Consider the following 13274-nt stretch of genomic DNA (forward strand, 5'->3'; position numbering starts at 1 on the left):
ATGTAGTTTATGTGGTGGTCCTGGCAACTAAACTGATTACTACAAGAACATTAAGAAGGTCTACACTTTTTAGGTATCTTTCCAAAAATGTATGTTACATTGAGATCTGGACTATAAAACCAGAAAAAGGGGACTGTGGGGTATGACATGTCCTTTTACATCAGCATAGGGAAGTTGTAGTGTATAGCAGCAAGACTGCATTCACCCGAGTGTGGAAGCTCAGTATCACGCACAAAACTAGCCTGTGAAAAGAGTTTTAGAAAGAGAACCCAAAGGGAATACTCACTGCAGAGGGCTTCCTGAAAGAATATCTGAAAAAATTGCGGATTGCAGTGACTTACATAAATACTGGCACAAGATGGACATCAGACCAAACAGGAATGAGGCAGATGCAGGCCTTGTGAATCATGTCAGTTCTGGTAAAAAAACTGGACCAGTGCAGTACCACCAAAGGTAAGGAGTAAACCTACATGTTAGGTTGCTGCATTACTCATCGTCAGGCTGACCAAGAAAATTAAAAAATATATATATTAAATCAACATAACTGTGCAAGAAAAGTTGTTTTATTCCAACCATGCCACAGGTAACCCAGAGTTAGTTAGTGATCTGGGTGCTAGAAGACCATCTTGGGGATGATGGATGACTTGCCTATTATAGGGGAGAGCAAAGGACAACAGGCAGTTTTAGCAACTCCAGAATTAATCTGGAAAATGAAACCAGCAGATGCAAAGCAAAATCAGTATGAGGACAGCCATGGCACATTATGCGTGATAATCTGTGCTTGCTGCTTATACTGTGTCTAATGCATGCCATCATCAAGGATTAGGCTTGTGGATGGACCAGTAGTTTGACACCTCACAAATTTGTGATCCAACTAAAACTCTTTAAGGGAATAATGATGCAATGCAGGCTACAAACAGGTCATAGGAATCAAACACCGCATTGTGGGCCACAAACATGGCATACTCTGCTGCTAAAACCATCATACAAGATTAAATAATACACACACATGCAGTCACAGTTCATATTTGCTTTACGCATGCTACCTATGGAAACAGGATCAGGTTTTGCACATGTTGCACTGCCATTTGGTAAGCAATGCAATGCCAGATAAAAAAAAAAGCATGGAAATGCGGACAATTTATGTGTACAATAATTTAAGGACAACAAGAATCCAGCTAATATACAATTGAAATAAATCCTTAAATGTAAACGCCTGCATTTATCTAAAATAACATGACTGAAACATGACATGGTAGCACTTATTTTAAATAACATGACTTGAAACATGACATGGTATTGTACCTGTAGTGTTAGTTCATTCTTGATATTTAGTAGTTCTTCAACTTGTAACAGTATTTCTGCCTTGTCTTTCACTAAATTAAAAAAAGACAGTAATCAGTACATTAACATATAAACAGTACAGTGCTGTAGAGTCAGAAATAAAAATGCTTACCGTATTTGTGTGTGCATGTGTCTGGGTGTTAGCAGTCTCTTACTCCTTTTGTAATATTAGTAACAAGCTAACAAGTATAAAATGATACCAAGCACTGTGAAAGACTTGAGATTTTTTCCAGTATTTCATGGTTCATACCTGCAGTTTCAAATTCTCTAGATGATAATAGTCTGTTTTGCATTGTGAGCTTTGAATGAAAATAAGGACTGGAAAGTTAGCTGTAGTGGCACAGAAAAAGTACATTTTGTACCTACCATAAATGTAGATGTTAGAGTGTTCACCCTGCTGCAGTCATCACACTTGGGTTATCCTGCCGTCAGGTGGTCCCGCAGTCGGCCCGAATTCCAAAGTCTTGGTCCGGCATCAGTTGCTGTCGCTTCTTCCCTGACGTCAGTGCGTTAGGGGTATATAAGAGGCATCCAACGCCATTTTCTTCAGTTTTTCTTGCCCCAGATGTCAGGTGCCCCCAAAAGGTAGGCTATATATATATATATATATATATATATATATATATATATATATATATATCTATATATCTATACATATGGCTATTTGGGTACAAGCAAATACACCATAGCGGTAGTATAGGATAAAGCGGTAGAGATAAGTTCAGCTAGTTCAGAGGGGATGGAGGGAGGGTAACCTGGACTGCAGCAGGGTGAACACTCGAACATCTAAATTTATGGTAGGTACAAAACTGTACTATGTTCATCATGTTACCCTGCTGCAGTCATCACACTTGGGTTGAATCCCAAAGCTAAGGAGGGGAGGTGGAGTCAAACAGGGTTAGAAGACGCTAGTAGGCCCTGCAAAACTGCAGTGGCAAAACCAGTTCTAGTCTTAGAGTAAAGAGGTAAGTGATAGTGTTTGGTGAAGGTGTGCACTGAACTCCAAGTAGCAGCTTCCAGAATATCCTTGGTTGGCACTCCCCTGAGAAAGGCTGCTGATGTAGCTGTAGCCCTGGTGGAGTGGGACCTAATGTTAGCAGGTACTGGTTTCCCATGATGTGTGTAGCAGGAACATATGCAATGTCCTATCCATTTAGAAATGGTCTGTTTTGAGATAGCTTTTCCTTGTGATCCTGTAGCATAGGCTACAAAGAGCTGGTCAGTTTTTCCGAAAGCCTTAGTTTTATCCAAGTAGTAACGTAATTGCCTGTGAATGTCCAAAGAATGCAGGAGTCTTTCTCTTTTGTTCTTGGGATTTGGGAAGAAGGTGGGCAAGTGAATGGTTTGGTTTAGGGCCACACTGGATACCACCTTTGGCATAAAGGAAGGATTAGTTCATAGAGAAACTCTGTCTTGATGAAAAATGAGGAAAGGTTCCACTGCCATTAGTGCCTGTAGCTCTGAGACTCTTCTAGCTGAGGTTATTGCTAGTAGCAGGGCAGTTTTCCATGAAAGAAATTTTAAATCAGTTGAAAAAGCTGGTTCAAAGGGCGGCAGTGTAAGCTTTTCCAGGACAAAGTTGAGATCCCAAGTAGGTGTTGGAGCTCCCCTTGGCGGTCTTAAGTTCTTAGCCCCTCTGAGGTACTGTCTTAGGAGTGGATGTGAAAATAAAGGAGGATCCGTGCTGTAATGAGCTGAAATTGCTGAGGCGTGGATCTTAATAGATGAAAAGGAAAGTCTTTTGTGTAACATCTCAGTTAAATATTGTAGAATCTGAGGAATGTTCGGCTCCAAGGGATTTAGGCCTTTAGCCTGGTTCCAGGAGCAAAATCTTTTCCATTTGTCTGAATAGGTTTTCCTGGTGCTGGGCCTCCTGGCCTCCAGAATGACATCCATAACAGCTTTGGATAAAGGTGTTGGCTGGTTGTTTAGGTAATTTGCCATGCAGCCAGGTTTAAAGTCTTGAGCTGGCTGTGTAGAATCAGATTGTCTCGCTGGGTGAGCAGGTGAGGAATTTGTGGCAAAATCCATGGTGGGCCCTGGGCCCTGTTCCTTAAAATTGGGTACCAATGTTGGCATGGCCAGTCTGGTGCAACAAGAATCATTTGTGGCCTCTCTAATCTGACTTTCAGCAGTACCTTTGCTAGAAGAGGCAGTGGAGGGAAGGCATACACTGTTAATGTTTTCCAACTGAATGAGAGAGCGTCCACTTTCCAAGTTAGTGGATGAAAGGTCCTTGTGCAGAATTTTTGAAGTTGGTGGTTGTGGGGGCTTGCAAACAGATCTATGTCTGGGCGTCCCCATCTTTGAGCTATCATTGCAAATACTTGTGGATCTAGTTTCCATTCGTGTGGATTCATGATGTTTCTGCTTAGGTCATCTGCCAATGTGTTATTCTTTCCTGGCAGGAATTGGGCTTGTAATTGAACCTGGCAAGACAGTGCAGTGTTCCACAAGGTCATTGCTTGCCTGCATAGAGGTTAGGAATGTGTGCCCCCTTGCTTGTTTATGTACCACATAACTGTGGTGTTGTCTGTCCTTATTAGTAGTTGTCCTGGGTGTAGAAGGTCCTTGAAAGCTGTTAGGGCATTCTGCACTGCTAGCATTTCTTTTTGATTGATATGCAGGTGTCTCTGATCTGTAGTCCATTTGCCCTGAATGCACTGTCCTGCCATGTGTGCTCCCCAGGCATAGTCCGATGCATCTGTTGTCATAGTTTGTCTGGCTGTGGGTAAGGTGAAATGCTGACCCTTGTTGAGTTGACATGCCTGTGCCCACCATAGAAACTCCTGTTGAAGGCAGGGAATGAGTGGCATCATTGTCTCCAAGCTGTGGCTGTGCTGAGTCCATACACTTTTCAGGTACTATTGTAATTTCCTCATATGCAGTTTTGAAAATGGTATTAGTAGTATGCAAGATGCCATGAATCCCAAGGCCTGCATAATTTTTCTTGCAGGGAGTTGGGTCTTTGTTGCCATTATTTTGAAATATTGAAACAGCTGTCGTTGTTTGTCCAGCGTGAGATAAGCCATCTGGGCCGTTGTATTCAAGCTGGCACCCAAGAATGTTATGTTTTGTGAGGGCACTAGTTTTGATTTCTTTTCGTTTACTGTGTACCCTAGGCAACTTAGAAGGTGTTTGACAAATGCCAGATGCTGTAAAAGAATGTCCTTGCTTTCTGCTTGAATAAGACAGTTGTCCAGGTATGGGTATATTTGAATTCCTCTTTGTCTGCAGTATGCAATTACTGATGCCAGGCATTTTGTGAAGACCCTGGGTGCAGTAGATAAGCTAAAGGGCAGTGCAGAGAATTGATAATGCATTGAACCTGCAATGAAGCGGAGGTATCTTCTGCAATTTTGTCTGATAGGGACATGCAGGTATGCCTCCTTGAGGTCCAAAGTGACTAGCCAAGCATTCTTGCCCAGCATGGGAAGAAGCTGCTGTAGTGTTAGCATCTTGAATTTTGGTACTTGCGGATAGGTGTTCAGAATTGAAAGATCCAGAATGGGTCTCCATGCTTTGTCCTTTCTTGGAACTAGGAAGAGTCTTGAGTAAAATCCTTGTCCCTGCTCCTGTGTAGGTACCTGTTGAATGGCTCTCATGTTCATGAGAGCTGTAATTTGTTTTTGTGCCTCTGCCCATTGATTTGGTGGCAGGTTTGTCATTCCTTTGATCCTCGGTAAGGTATGAAAGTGGAATCTGTAATCCTTGAGAGACAATGTTTAGAACCCATTTGTCTTTTGTGATGATGTGCCAGCTATCTGCAAAAAATGCTACTTTTCCTCCCAAGGGTGTTGCCAGGAGAGATTTGCTTGGTAGTTTGAGGATAGAGTCATTGTGTCTGCCTTCTGCTAGCTTGGAGCCTGTCTTCTCCTCCTTTCTGGGTAGCAGAACCCCATTGGCGAGGTTTGTAAGGACCCTGTGACTGACCTCTGCCCCTTGGGCATCTGTATTTGCTCCTCTGTGATCTGTCTGAAGCTGGAAAGGACCAATTTTTTGTTGGCCAATTTCTGCTGAAGCGAGGGGGTTGTACCTGCAAGAAATCCTTGACCGTTTGCATAGATTTAGCCTTATCCTCCATTTTCTTTAAAACCTCTTCTGCTTTGACACCAAATAATACATCCTGTTGTAAAGGTGCATCTAATAATTTTGCTTTAACATGGTCAGGGAGGGTTTGCTCTTTTAACCAAGTATGTCTACGAATGACTGAGCCAGTAACAGCTGCTCTACAGGAAGCTTCCAATGAATCAAATCTGCATTGTAAAGTATGCTTGCCCAGCTGTTCAGCTGCATGCAACAGATCCTGCATTTCCTTGAATTCAGGCTGTTCTGAGTGTGCTCATTTTTTGTTTTAACTGAGACATCAGGAATTGTTGATATTTCAACATGTGAAACTGCAACTTAATGCTCTCATAGCCAGAGTTGCAGAGGTGTATATTTTCTTTCCCCATCTATCTAGGGCTCTGGAATCTCTTTCAGAGGGCACAGGATTTTTAGCCATAGAAGCCTTTGCTCCCTTAGGACCCTGGAATATGGTTTCTGGGTCAGCTACAAGGCTTTTATAAAGGAATTTGTGTGAGTCAGGTACTCTGTAGTATCTGTCTGGTTTGGCTGGAGCAGGAGGTAGAGAGTCTGGATTTAAACTAGACTCCAAGTAGACATCATCCACAACATCTAAAACAGGAGGGATAGCAAGAGGTCTGTGCTGGGGTAATAAAAGGAACTCTCGGAGCCTTTTCTTAGAATCTGAGTAATCCTGGCCTTCCCAGTGGAAATGTTCCCTCATGGTATGTAATGTTTCCCCAAAGGAGTAGTCTTCAGGGGGAGATGCTGAGAGAATAGCGTCTTCAGCATCAGAATCCTCATAAGGTGGAAAAGTGTAATCCTGTTCCTCAGAAGAATTTGAGGAGAGAGAAACCTGGTCAGAGGATGCATAATCCTCTTCTTGTCTTGGTCTTTTATCAGGAGGGGGATGGGAACCCCTGATAAGGGTAATTAGATCTTCAGCCATATTAAGCATCTGTTTCTTAGGCATGGGGCCTTGACCTGTAGACTGATGAACAGTTTTCTTAGGTTTTAAAGGAGTTTTAAGCTTAGCATAAGATTTAATGGTGAGTGTAGTCGGTCTGAAGACAATGAAGAAAATGGCGTCGGATGCCTCTTGTATACCCCTGATGCACTGACGTCAGGGAAGAAGCGACAGCAACCGACGCCGGACCAAGACTTTGGAATTCGGCCCGACTGCGGGACCGCCTGACGGCAGGATAACCCAAGTGTGATGACTGCAGCAGGGTAACACAATGAACATCCATGACTACTACCCAGGCAACCAGAGTTTAGTTAGTGGCATGGGTGCTTAGAGCTGACAGGGAAGGTTAGGTGTGGCCATCTCTGTGTGGTGTAAGGAGTGCAGCCAGAGAAACTATCACAAACCTTCAGAGAAGGGGTAGTGATGTAAATATACAACCTGAGGGTAGACATTAGACTCACCAAGCCACTGCTTGTTGGTAGCTGTCATTGTTGGTGAACGGAAGCATGCACTCAAAGCTACAGTGATCCAACTCAAATTCCTCAGGGGAATAAAGATGCAATACGGTCACTGTTATTCTTTTTCTGGTGAGAGAAGGAGTAAAGGGTAACTGATTCCTAGCTGTGTGCAGCTCTCTTGAGACTAGCACTATCTCCACCACTAGACACACAGCACCTACAATAATCAATTCAAAATCTTACAGGCACTACTGACCCTTTAAGCCTACATTAGCAAGCACCCAGAACTATGGATTTGCAGTCTCCAACTGTCTTTGTAGCCAGCTTGGTGGAAATGGGCATCCTGTGACAATGTAACAACTGTTGCTTGTTTACTGACAGCCGCCTACTACTACGTAGGAAATGTAGTTATATAATGTTATTGGAGGAAAAGCTCTCATACAAAGCCACTACAAATAGCAAACAGACTGTCAGTAACACACAGTACCACACTATATCCATCACTTATGATGCATCCAAACACATAGACCAACATATGCTGAGGATCTTAAAAGTAACCTATCTAAACCACAAAGGCCTCCTAAATGTAAAATAAGAAACATTTACCTTCAGCAGCCTCATAAATACTCAACTTAGATGGCTCTCAGTGTCTCAAATTAAAAGCTCATAAGGCAAAACATGACATAATCCAACATCCTAGTCACAGATGGCACCATCCACAGGACACAATAATGCATACCTCAACAAGCTGAGAAAGGAGAGAGTTAACGGTTTATTGTCAAGCAGGAGCCAGGATTCGCCACATCACACATGCACTTAAGTCCTTGCACTACATGTACATATGTGACAGTCCTAACATGTGAAAGTAAATGACTTAAAACATACCTCCCCTGGACTATATGAAGACAGACATGATGGAGCTCTTGGAATATGTGACAGAGGCAGGTATGAACCTAGCCTTGAGCAGCATTTTACCATCTCTGAAAACGATGACACAAAATGGACAAAAGATTACTGACTTCAACAACTAGCTTAGTTTCTGGTGTCATTCAAGGAGGACCAATATGTATCAGCCTTAGAAGAGAAGGTAGAGAGTCATAAACTACCTTGCCAGGAATGGCCTGCACTCATCTCCACAAGGATTTTGTATATTGGCTAAAATCTTGTCCACCACAGAGAGTTTTTTAGGCAATGATAGTCTTCAAAAGCTTCCAACTTAACAAAACAAAATCCAAATAACACAAAGGTATTGCTGTTCAACATTAGGTGCCTCAACAAAAAACTTCACTCCCTAGAGGCACTGCTTACCCTGGAGTGCACTGATATATGCATCAGCATGCAGACCTGGTTCAAGATCTTTGAGAACACCCCATGAGTGCAGGGTTTCAAAATTAACCACTCTTTCAAGCCCACTGCATTAGATGAAGGCACTAAAGGTAGCACAGTCTGTATATATGTACAGCAAAACATCACCTCCAAGGTTGTTAAGCAGAATAATGAACTGGAACTCCTCCATGCCCAACTTAACATCAACAAAACCCTTATTCCATCATGGCTAACTTCTGGACCCCCTTGGCTCACACCTCTAACTTGACTACTATGGAGGTCCCCATTCAATGGGTCAATTACCATTCTCCTTGGAGACTTCAACTAACCCTCCATCAACTGGGAGCTTTGCACATCCATTAACATGTACGCCCAGAGATTTCTGGACTTCATATATACAAACTCTCTGATCCATTTAGTCTGCACCCCCAACTGGGTCCAAAATCCTTGACTTGGTCCTCACTCAATATGGGAGAGCTCTGTTCTCCACCAGTCGTAACTTCCTCCATTATCAAACGGGACCATAAATAAGTCATATTTTTTATTTTATTTTATTTGTTTTCCAGGGTAGAGCACTTATGATCATATGCCTTTTTCAGACTTTCAGACTCAGTCTGGGAGCAGTGTCTGGTTAAGTGACTTGCTCACACTCACACAGTTAGGTAATGGAGGCTGAGAGAATCAAACCTTGCACCTCTAGAACTCAGGAATCAGCTCTTTAACAGCTCCTTAATCCTCTAAGCCAAATGTCAGACTGCCATATTCACCAAAAGACTGAAACCAGTACCATCCTAAAACACAACAGTATTCAGTGATTATGAAAAGTTATTCTACAAAAACTGAGTGATTGCTTGACTAAATTCAACATCCCCAAGTACATATGCAGAATTCTTTATCACCAACTTTTATGCACATATGAATAGCTGCACAGATAAATCCACCCCCCTCGGAAGCAAATATTATGCCAAGTTTAAAAAATAAGTCCCTACAGTAGAACCCAGATATACGCAGGGTCTACAGTACAAAAAAAAAATCACTGAATGCAATAATAAATGTAACTGTCAAGATTTCAAAAACATTCTTGCTCAACTTAACAAGGAACTCCAGTCCCTAATCAAATCAACCAAAGCTATATATGAGTAAGCTAAAAATAGCCACCCTGGCAAAATGCAACCATAAAGCCTTCTTTAACTATGTTAGAAACCTCAGAAGCAATGCCCAGCACTGCACAAGGCCAATAGTAACTGATATTACACACTCAGACCCTGAGGGCAGACGCAGAGATAAAGTTATCCACTAGTACTCTAACTTCACCTTAGATTCCCAGATCACATACCCACATCGACACCCCCCTCAAATCCCCCAAGAACAATTCCTCAAAGCACTTTCCAAGGCCAACACCACTGCTCCTATGGTGCTGGATAACATATCAATTCCCTACTGACCAGCATAAAACAGGACCTGTTGACTCCAGTACAGAGGTTATTCAATATCAGCCTCCAAAACAGGCTTTGTGTCACACAAATGGAGGACAGCAACGGTCATTACCCTGCACAAAGCTGGGGCATCAATGGACCTGGGTAATTACAGTCCCATGAGTTTAGCCAGCTTTATTGTAAGGCTATGAAGAGGATCATTATAGAATTAATAAATAAAGACATAGGTAACCTACAAACTCTTGACCAAAGCCAGTTTGGTTTTTCAAGGGCAGATCCTGCTTGCTTAACCCAGTTGACTTATTTCAGAATGTTACTGAAGCAATGGATGAAGAGAAATATCAGTACATACTATATTCTATATCTCATAAAGCAGTCTTGACACCATTCCACAATCGGGAATTGTTGATACTCCAGCTAAATGTTAATCCCTATGCAATTGCTGGACAGCAAACTGGCTCACAAATATAACCTAGGAAATTAGGGAGGGCAGCTCTAACTTCTCCAAAAGACAAGTCCTTGGGTCACTCCTCTTAGGAACTGACCAGTTTTGCAGACAACTGTAAAATTGGTGCCATCATAAACTGTTTAGAGGACACCAAGATTCTCCAAGAGGGCCAAACAAATAGGATGTGACACAACCACAAACTAAAACTACATGCCAAAAAATGTGTAATAATCTCCTTTGCCAAGCATCACTTTCCTGTAGCTATCACATCTACAATACACCCCTGAAAACTGATTCGACAGTTAGGGAACTGGGAATCTACGTGGACAAAAAGCTGTCCTTCAATCACCATGTATCCACTACTGTAAGAAAGTTCTTTTTCACTGCACAGCTTATTAGTAAAGGCATGGTATCTAGGTTCAGGATGTGATCATTACACTATATTCAGCACTTACTAGGCTGATCATTAAGTATAATGCTTCCTTCAATATGTGTCAATTTGAAAGACCACAATGCTTTCTCACCAAGAAAATCACAGACCTAAATCATAAAACCAAGGGGATATAGTCTAGTCTTTGCTCCAATGTAGCATTTTCACTAAGAGGTTCCAGTGCCCTTTACTTTTGCATGCTCTTGCATCGTGTCCAGCCCTAGATAAGCAAATATAGCTTCTAAGCTTGGCAGTTTACCCTTAACTACTGACTAAGCACACTTCTGAAAATCAAGAAAAACAAACAAAATTTAGATGCGACACCTACACTGCCTGACAGTGATTTGTCTGTTTTACAAAAAAAAAATCAATAAAGGGCATCACCCAAGTGCAGGAAGAAAACTGGGAGGATTATCTGTGACTTGCGAAGGGTGGCTTCCTCACAGAATAACTAATATATTGCAAAAAATATATATCTAACATCAGGGGACCCTGCTTAGTGGATCAGTGAGCTAGTTGAACCCCCAAGTAATAAAACTACTAACAAGAAAGGAGCCAAAGAACAGCAGGGAGGACAAGCTCAGAAGGCAGAGTCCTGAAGTACTAAGGTACAAAAGGAGACCTGACTGCAATAATGGTTGATTAAAGTGTGAAATGAGAACCAAGTGGTCATGCCACAGACGTCAACAGCAGTCATTTCTGAAGCAAGCTCTGAAAGCAGCCATGCCTTTTGTCAGCAGCAAAAGATAATGCAGTTAAGTAATCCACTTGAAAGGGGTTTAACTGGTGATTGTTAGAACCCACTTACAGCTACAGCATCAGCATAGGTCAAATTATGACATTTGGACAGCTGTTTACTGGTCACTAAAAGCCTAATCGGGCCAGGCTAACAGACAAAATGGGTTTCCAAAAAAATTATAACCCAACCTTGAAGTGTGGAAACTTCCAATGTATTTATATTACATAGAAGTACAGGGAGAAAAGTCCATCAAATAAATTTTGGGGAGATTTGTCCACCCTTTGTAATATTCTTCAGTCTGTTAAGCTCAACTGATCAGGCTGCAGATCATCTCAAAATTCCAGCAGGTCACCTGATAGCCTAGTGTGGGGATCACAGGAATTGTTTTAAACACCTCCCTCCCTTTTTCAGCTCAGACATAGGGACAAAGGAAACTTTTCCAATGCCTGATCCACTACCATTGACTGGAAACGGAATAGTTGAGAAAGAACAGTTCAGTAAGAAAAGCCCCATTGTGGCAGAACACAACTCCATTGTCCATCCTGTAAAAAAGCTTTAGAGTCCCTATCTGAAATGAAAGCAGCAAGTATTTCAGTCATTTGGGCTTATGGCTCTGCACTGGAGTGAAAAGGTCACACAAGAGTCTCCTCAATGATATATACCTACTCAAACTTTTGCTCTATTCTGGCAGGGTGAGAAAGACAGAGATAGGGTGGGGGTGACATCCAGTTTCTTGGGAGTCTGCAGCAACAGCAGCAGTGTCTATTGCTTTTACTTTGCATGTACTGAATATTTGATAAAAGGTTCTGTAACTGGGGGGGGGGGGCTGTTCCTACTCTTTCCTAAGATACTCAAGGTATTTCTGGGAGGAAGGAATGTGAGACAGAGGTCAAGTCCATAGAGGACTTTGGGAGCCTCAAGATTTCTCCAAAGCTGGGGACTTCCAAGATGGCTGCAAATTGATTAACAGCTTAATCCTGGCTCTCACAGTCTGAAAACAGAAACTTAGCAGAGAAGGCCAGTGGACCTAGATTTCTGGGTAAATTTCAGTAAATGGCTAGTAAGTCCACTGCCCGGATGCCAGGAAAAAAGAAATATAAAGGACCTGAAGGAAAATCAGCTACAAAAGGTGAGGAAAAACCACAGAATGGGAGAAATACTGCAGCTGTTCAGCAAGAAGCAGTGCAAGTTCCAGACATAACTTCCAGTCACCTAGAGGAAAGTATAAAGCAGCTGCACAGAGACCTGGTCAAAATAAATGAAACCATGACGGAGTACATCAACTCAAACAAAAAAGCTGGAAAACATGGAAGAAGCTTTAAACAGACAATCAGATAAGGTGAATGAACTGCAAAACCCAGAGGATGAAATGAAGAAAAGGCTGGCTGAATATGAGACTGCACAAGAAGAGATGTTTAAAAAAATAGAATTGGAGGACAGAGCATGTAGGGGAGAAAACCTGAGATTTTCTGCTGTACCAGAGAAGCTGGAAGGAACAGACTGTATTAATTTTATGAAAGCACAAATAAGCAATTGGACTGGTATTCCATAACAGGAATTATTTGAAAGGACACATCATGTATATGCTCCAAATCTGGTTACTAGAAAACAACCTAGACCATTAATAATAGCAAAGATGCCGTCTTATCGGCAGAAGGAGTGGATTCTGACAAAACTGTGTTTAGAAGAACAAAGTAATAAAAGTGGCAGACAGCAGACTGTGGAGAATGACTACTCATTGTACACCAGGCAGATGAAGAGTAAATATATTCCATTATTTAAGGAATGTCGAGAAGCAGGCATGAGATTCAAACTGCTCTACCCAGCCACCTTCAAAATATTTTTCCCTGGAGGGACAAAAACATTTTCTGATGAAGCACATGCTTGGGGAAAAAATACAACAGTTTGTCCAACAAAGGGTGGGCTGTGAAACAGAAGGAGGTTCTGTTGCGTGTCCTTCTGGTGAAAAGAATTACAGAGAGACTGAGACCGTGAAATCTTTTCCACTGTTTCAACAGGAAATGCCTGACAGAAGGATGAAAAATAAGAGTCTATGAGAAG

General features: G+C 42.0%; 1 protein-coding gene across 6 annotated transcripts in view; it reads right to left on the bottom strand.

The window, feature by feature from the left end:
• GKAP1 (G kinase anchoring protein 1) overlaps positions 1-13274 on the bottom strand; it is a 2226639-nt gene that overhangs the window by 430060 nt on the left and 1783305 nt on the right. For all 6 annotated transcript variants that reach the window (XM_044083704.1, XM_044083701.1, XM_044083700.1 and 3 more), the window contains one exon: positions 1306-1376. In XM_044083704.1, coding sequence (XP_043939639.1) covers positions 1306-1376 — 71 coding nt within the window. The remainder of the gene's footprint in view (positions 1-1305; positions 1377-13274) is intronic.

The sequence above is a fragment of the Protopterus annectens genome, chromosome 9.part0, assembly GCF_019279795.1.
Source record: "Protopterus annectens isolate FY-2018-M chromosome 9.part0, PAN1.0, whole genome shotgun sequence".
Lineage (NCBI taxonomy): Eukaryota > Metazoa > Chordata > Ceratodontiformes > Protopteridae > Protopterus > Protopterus annectens.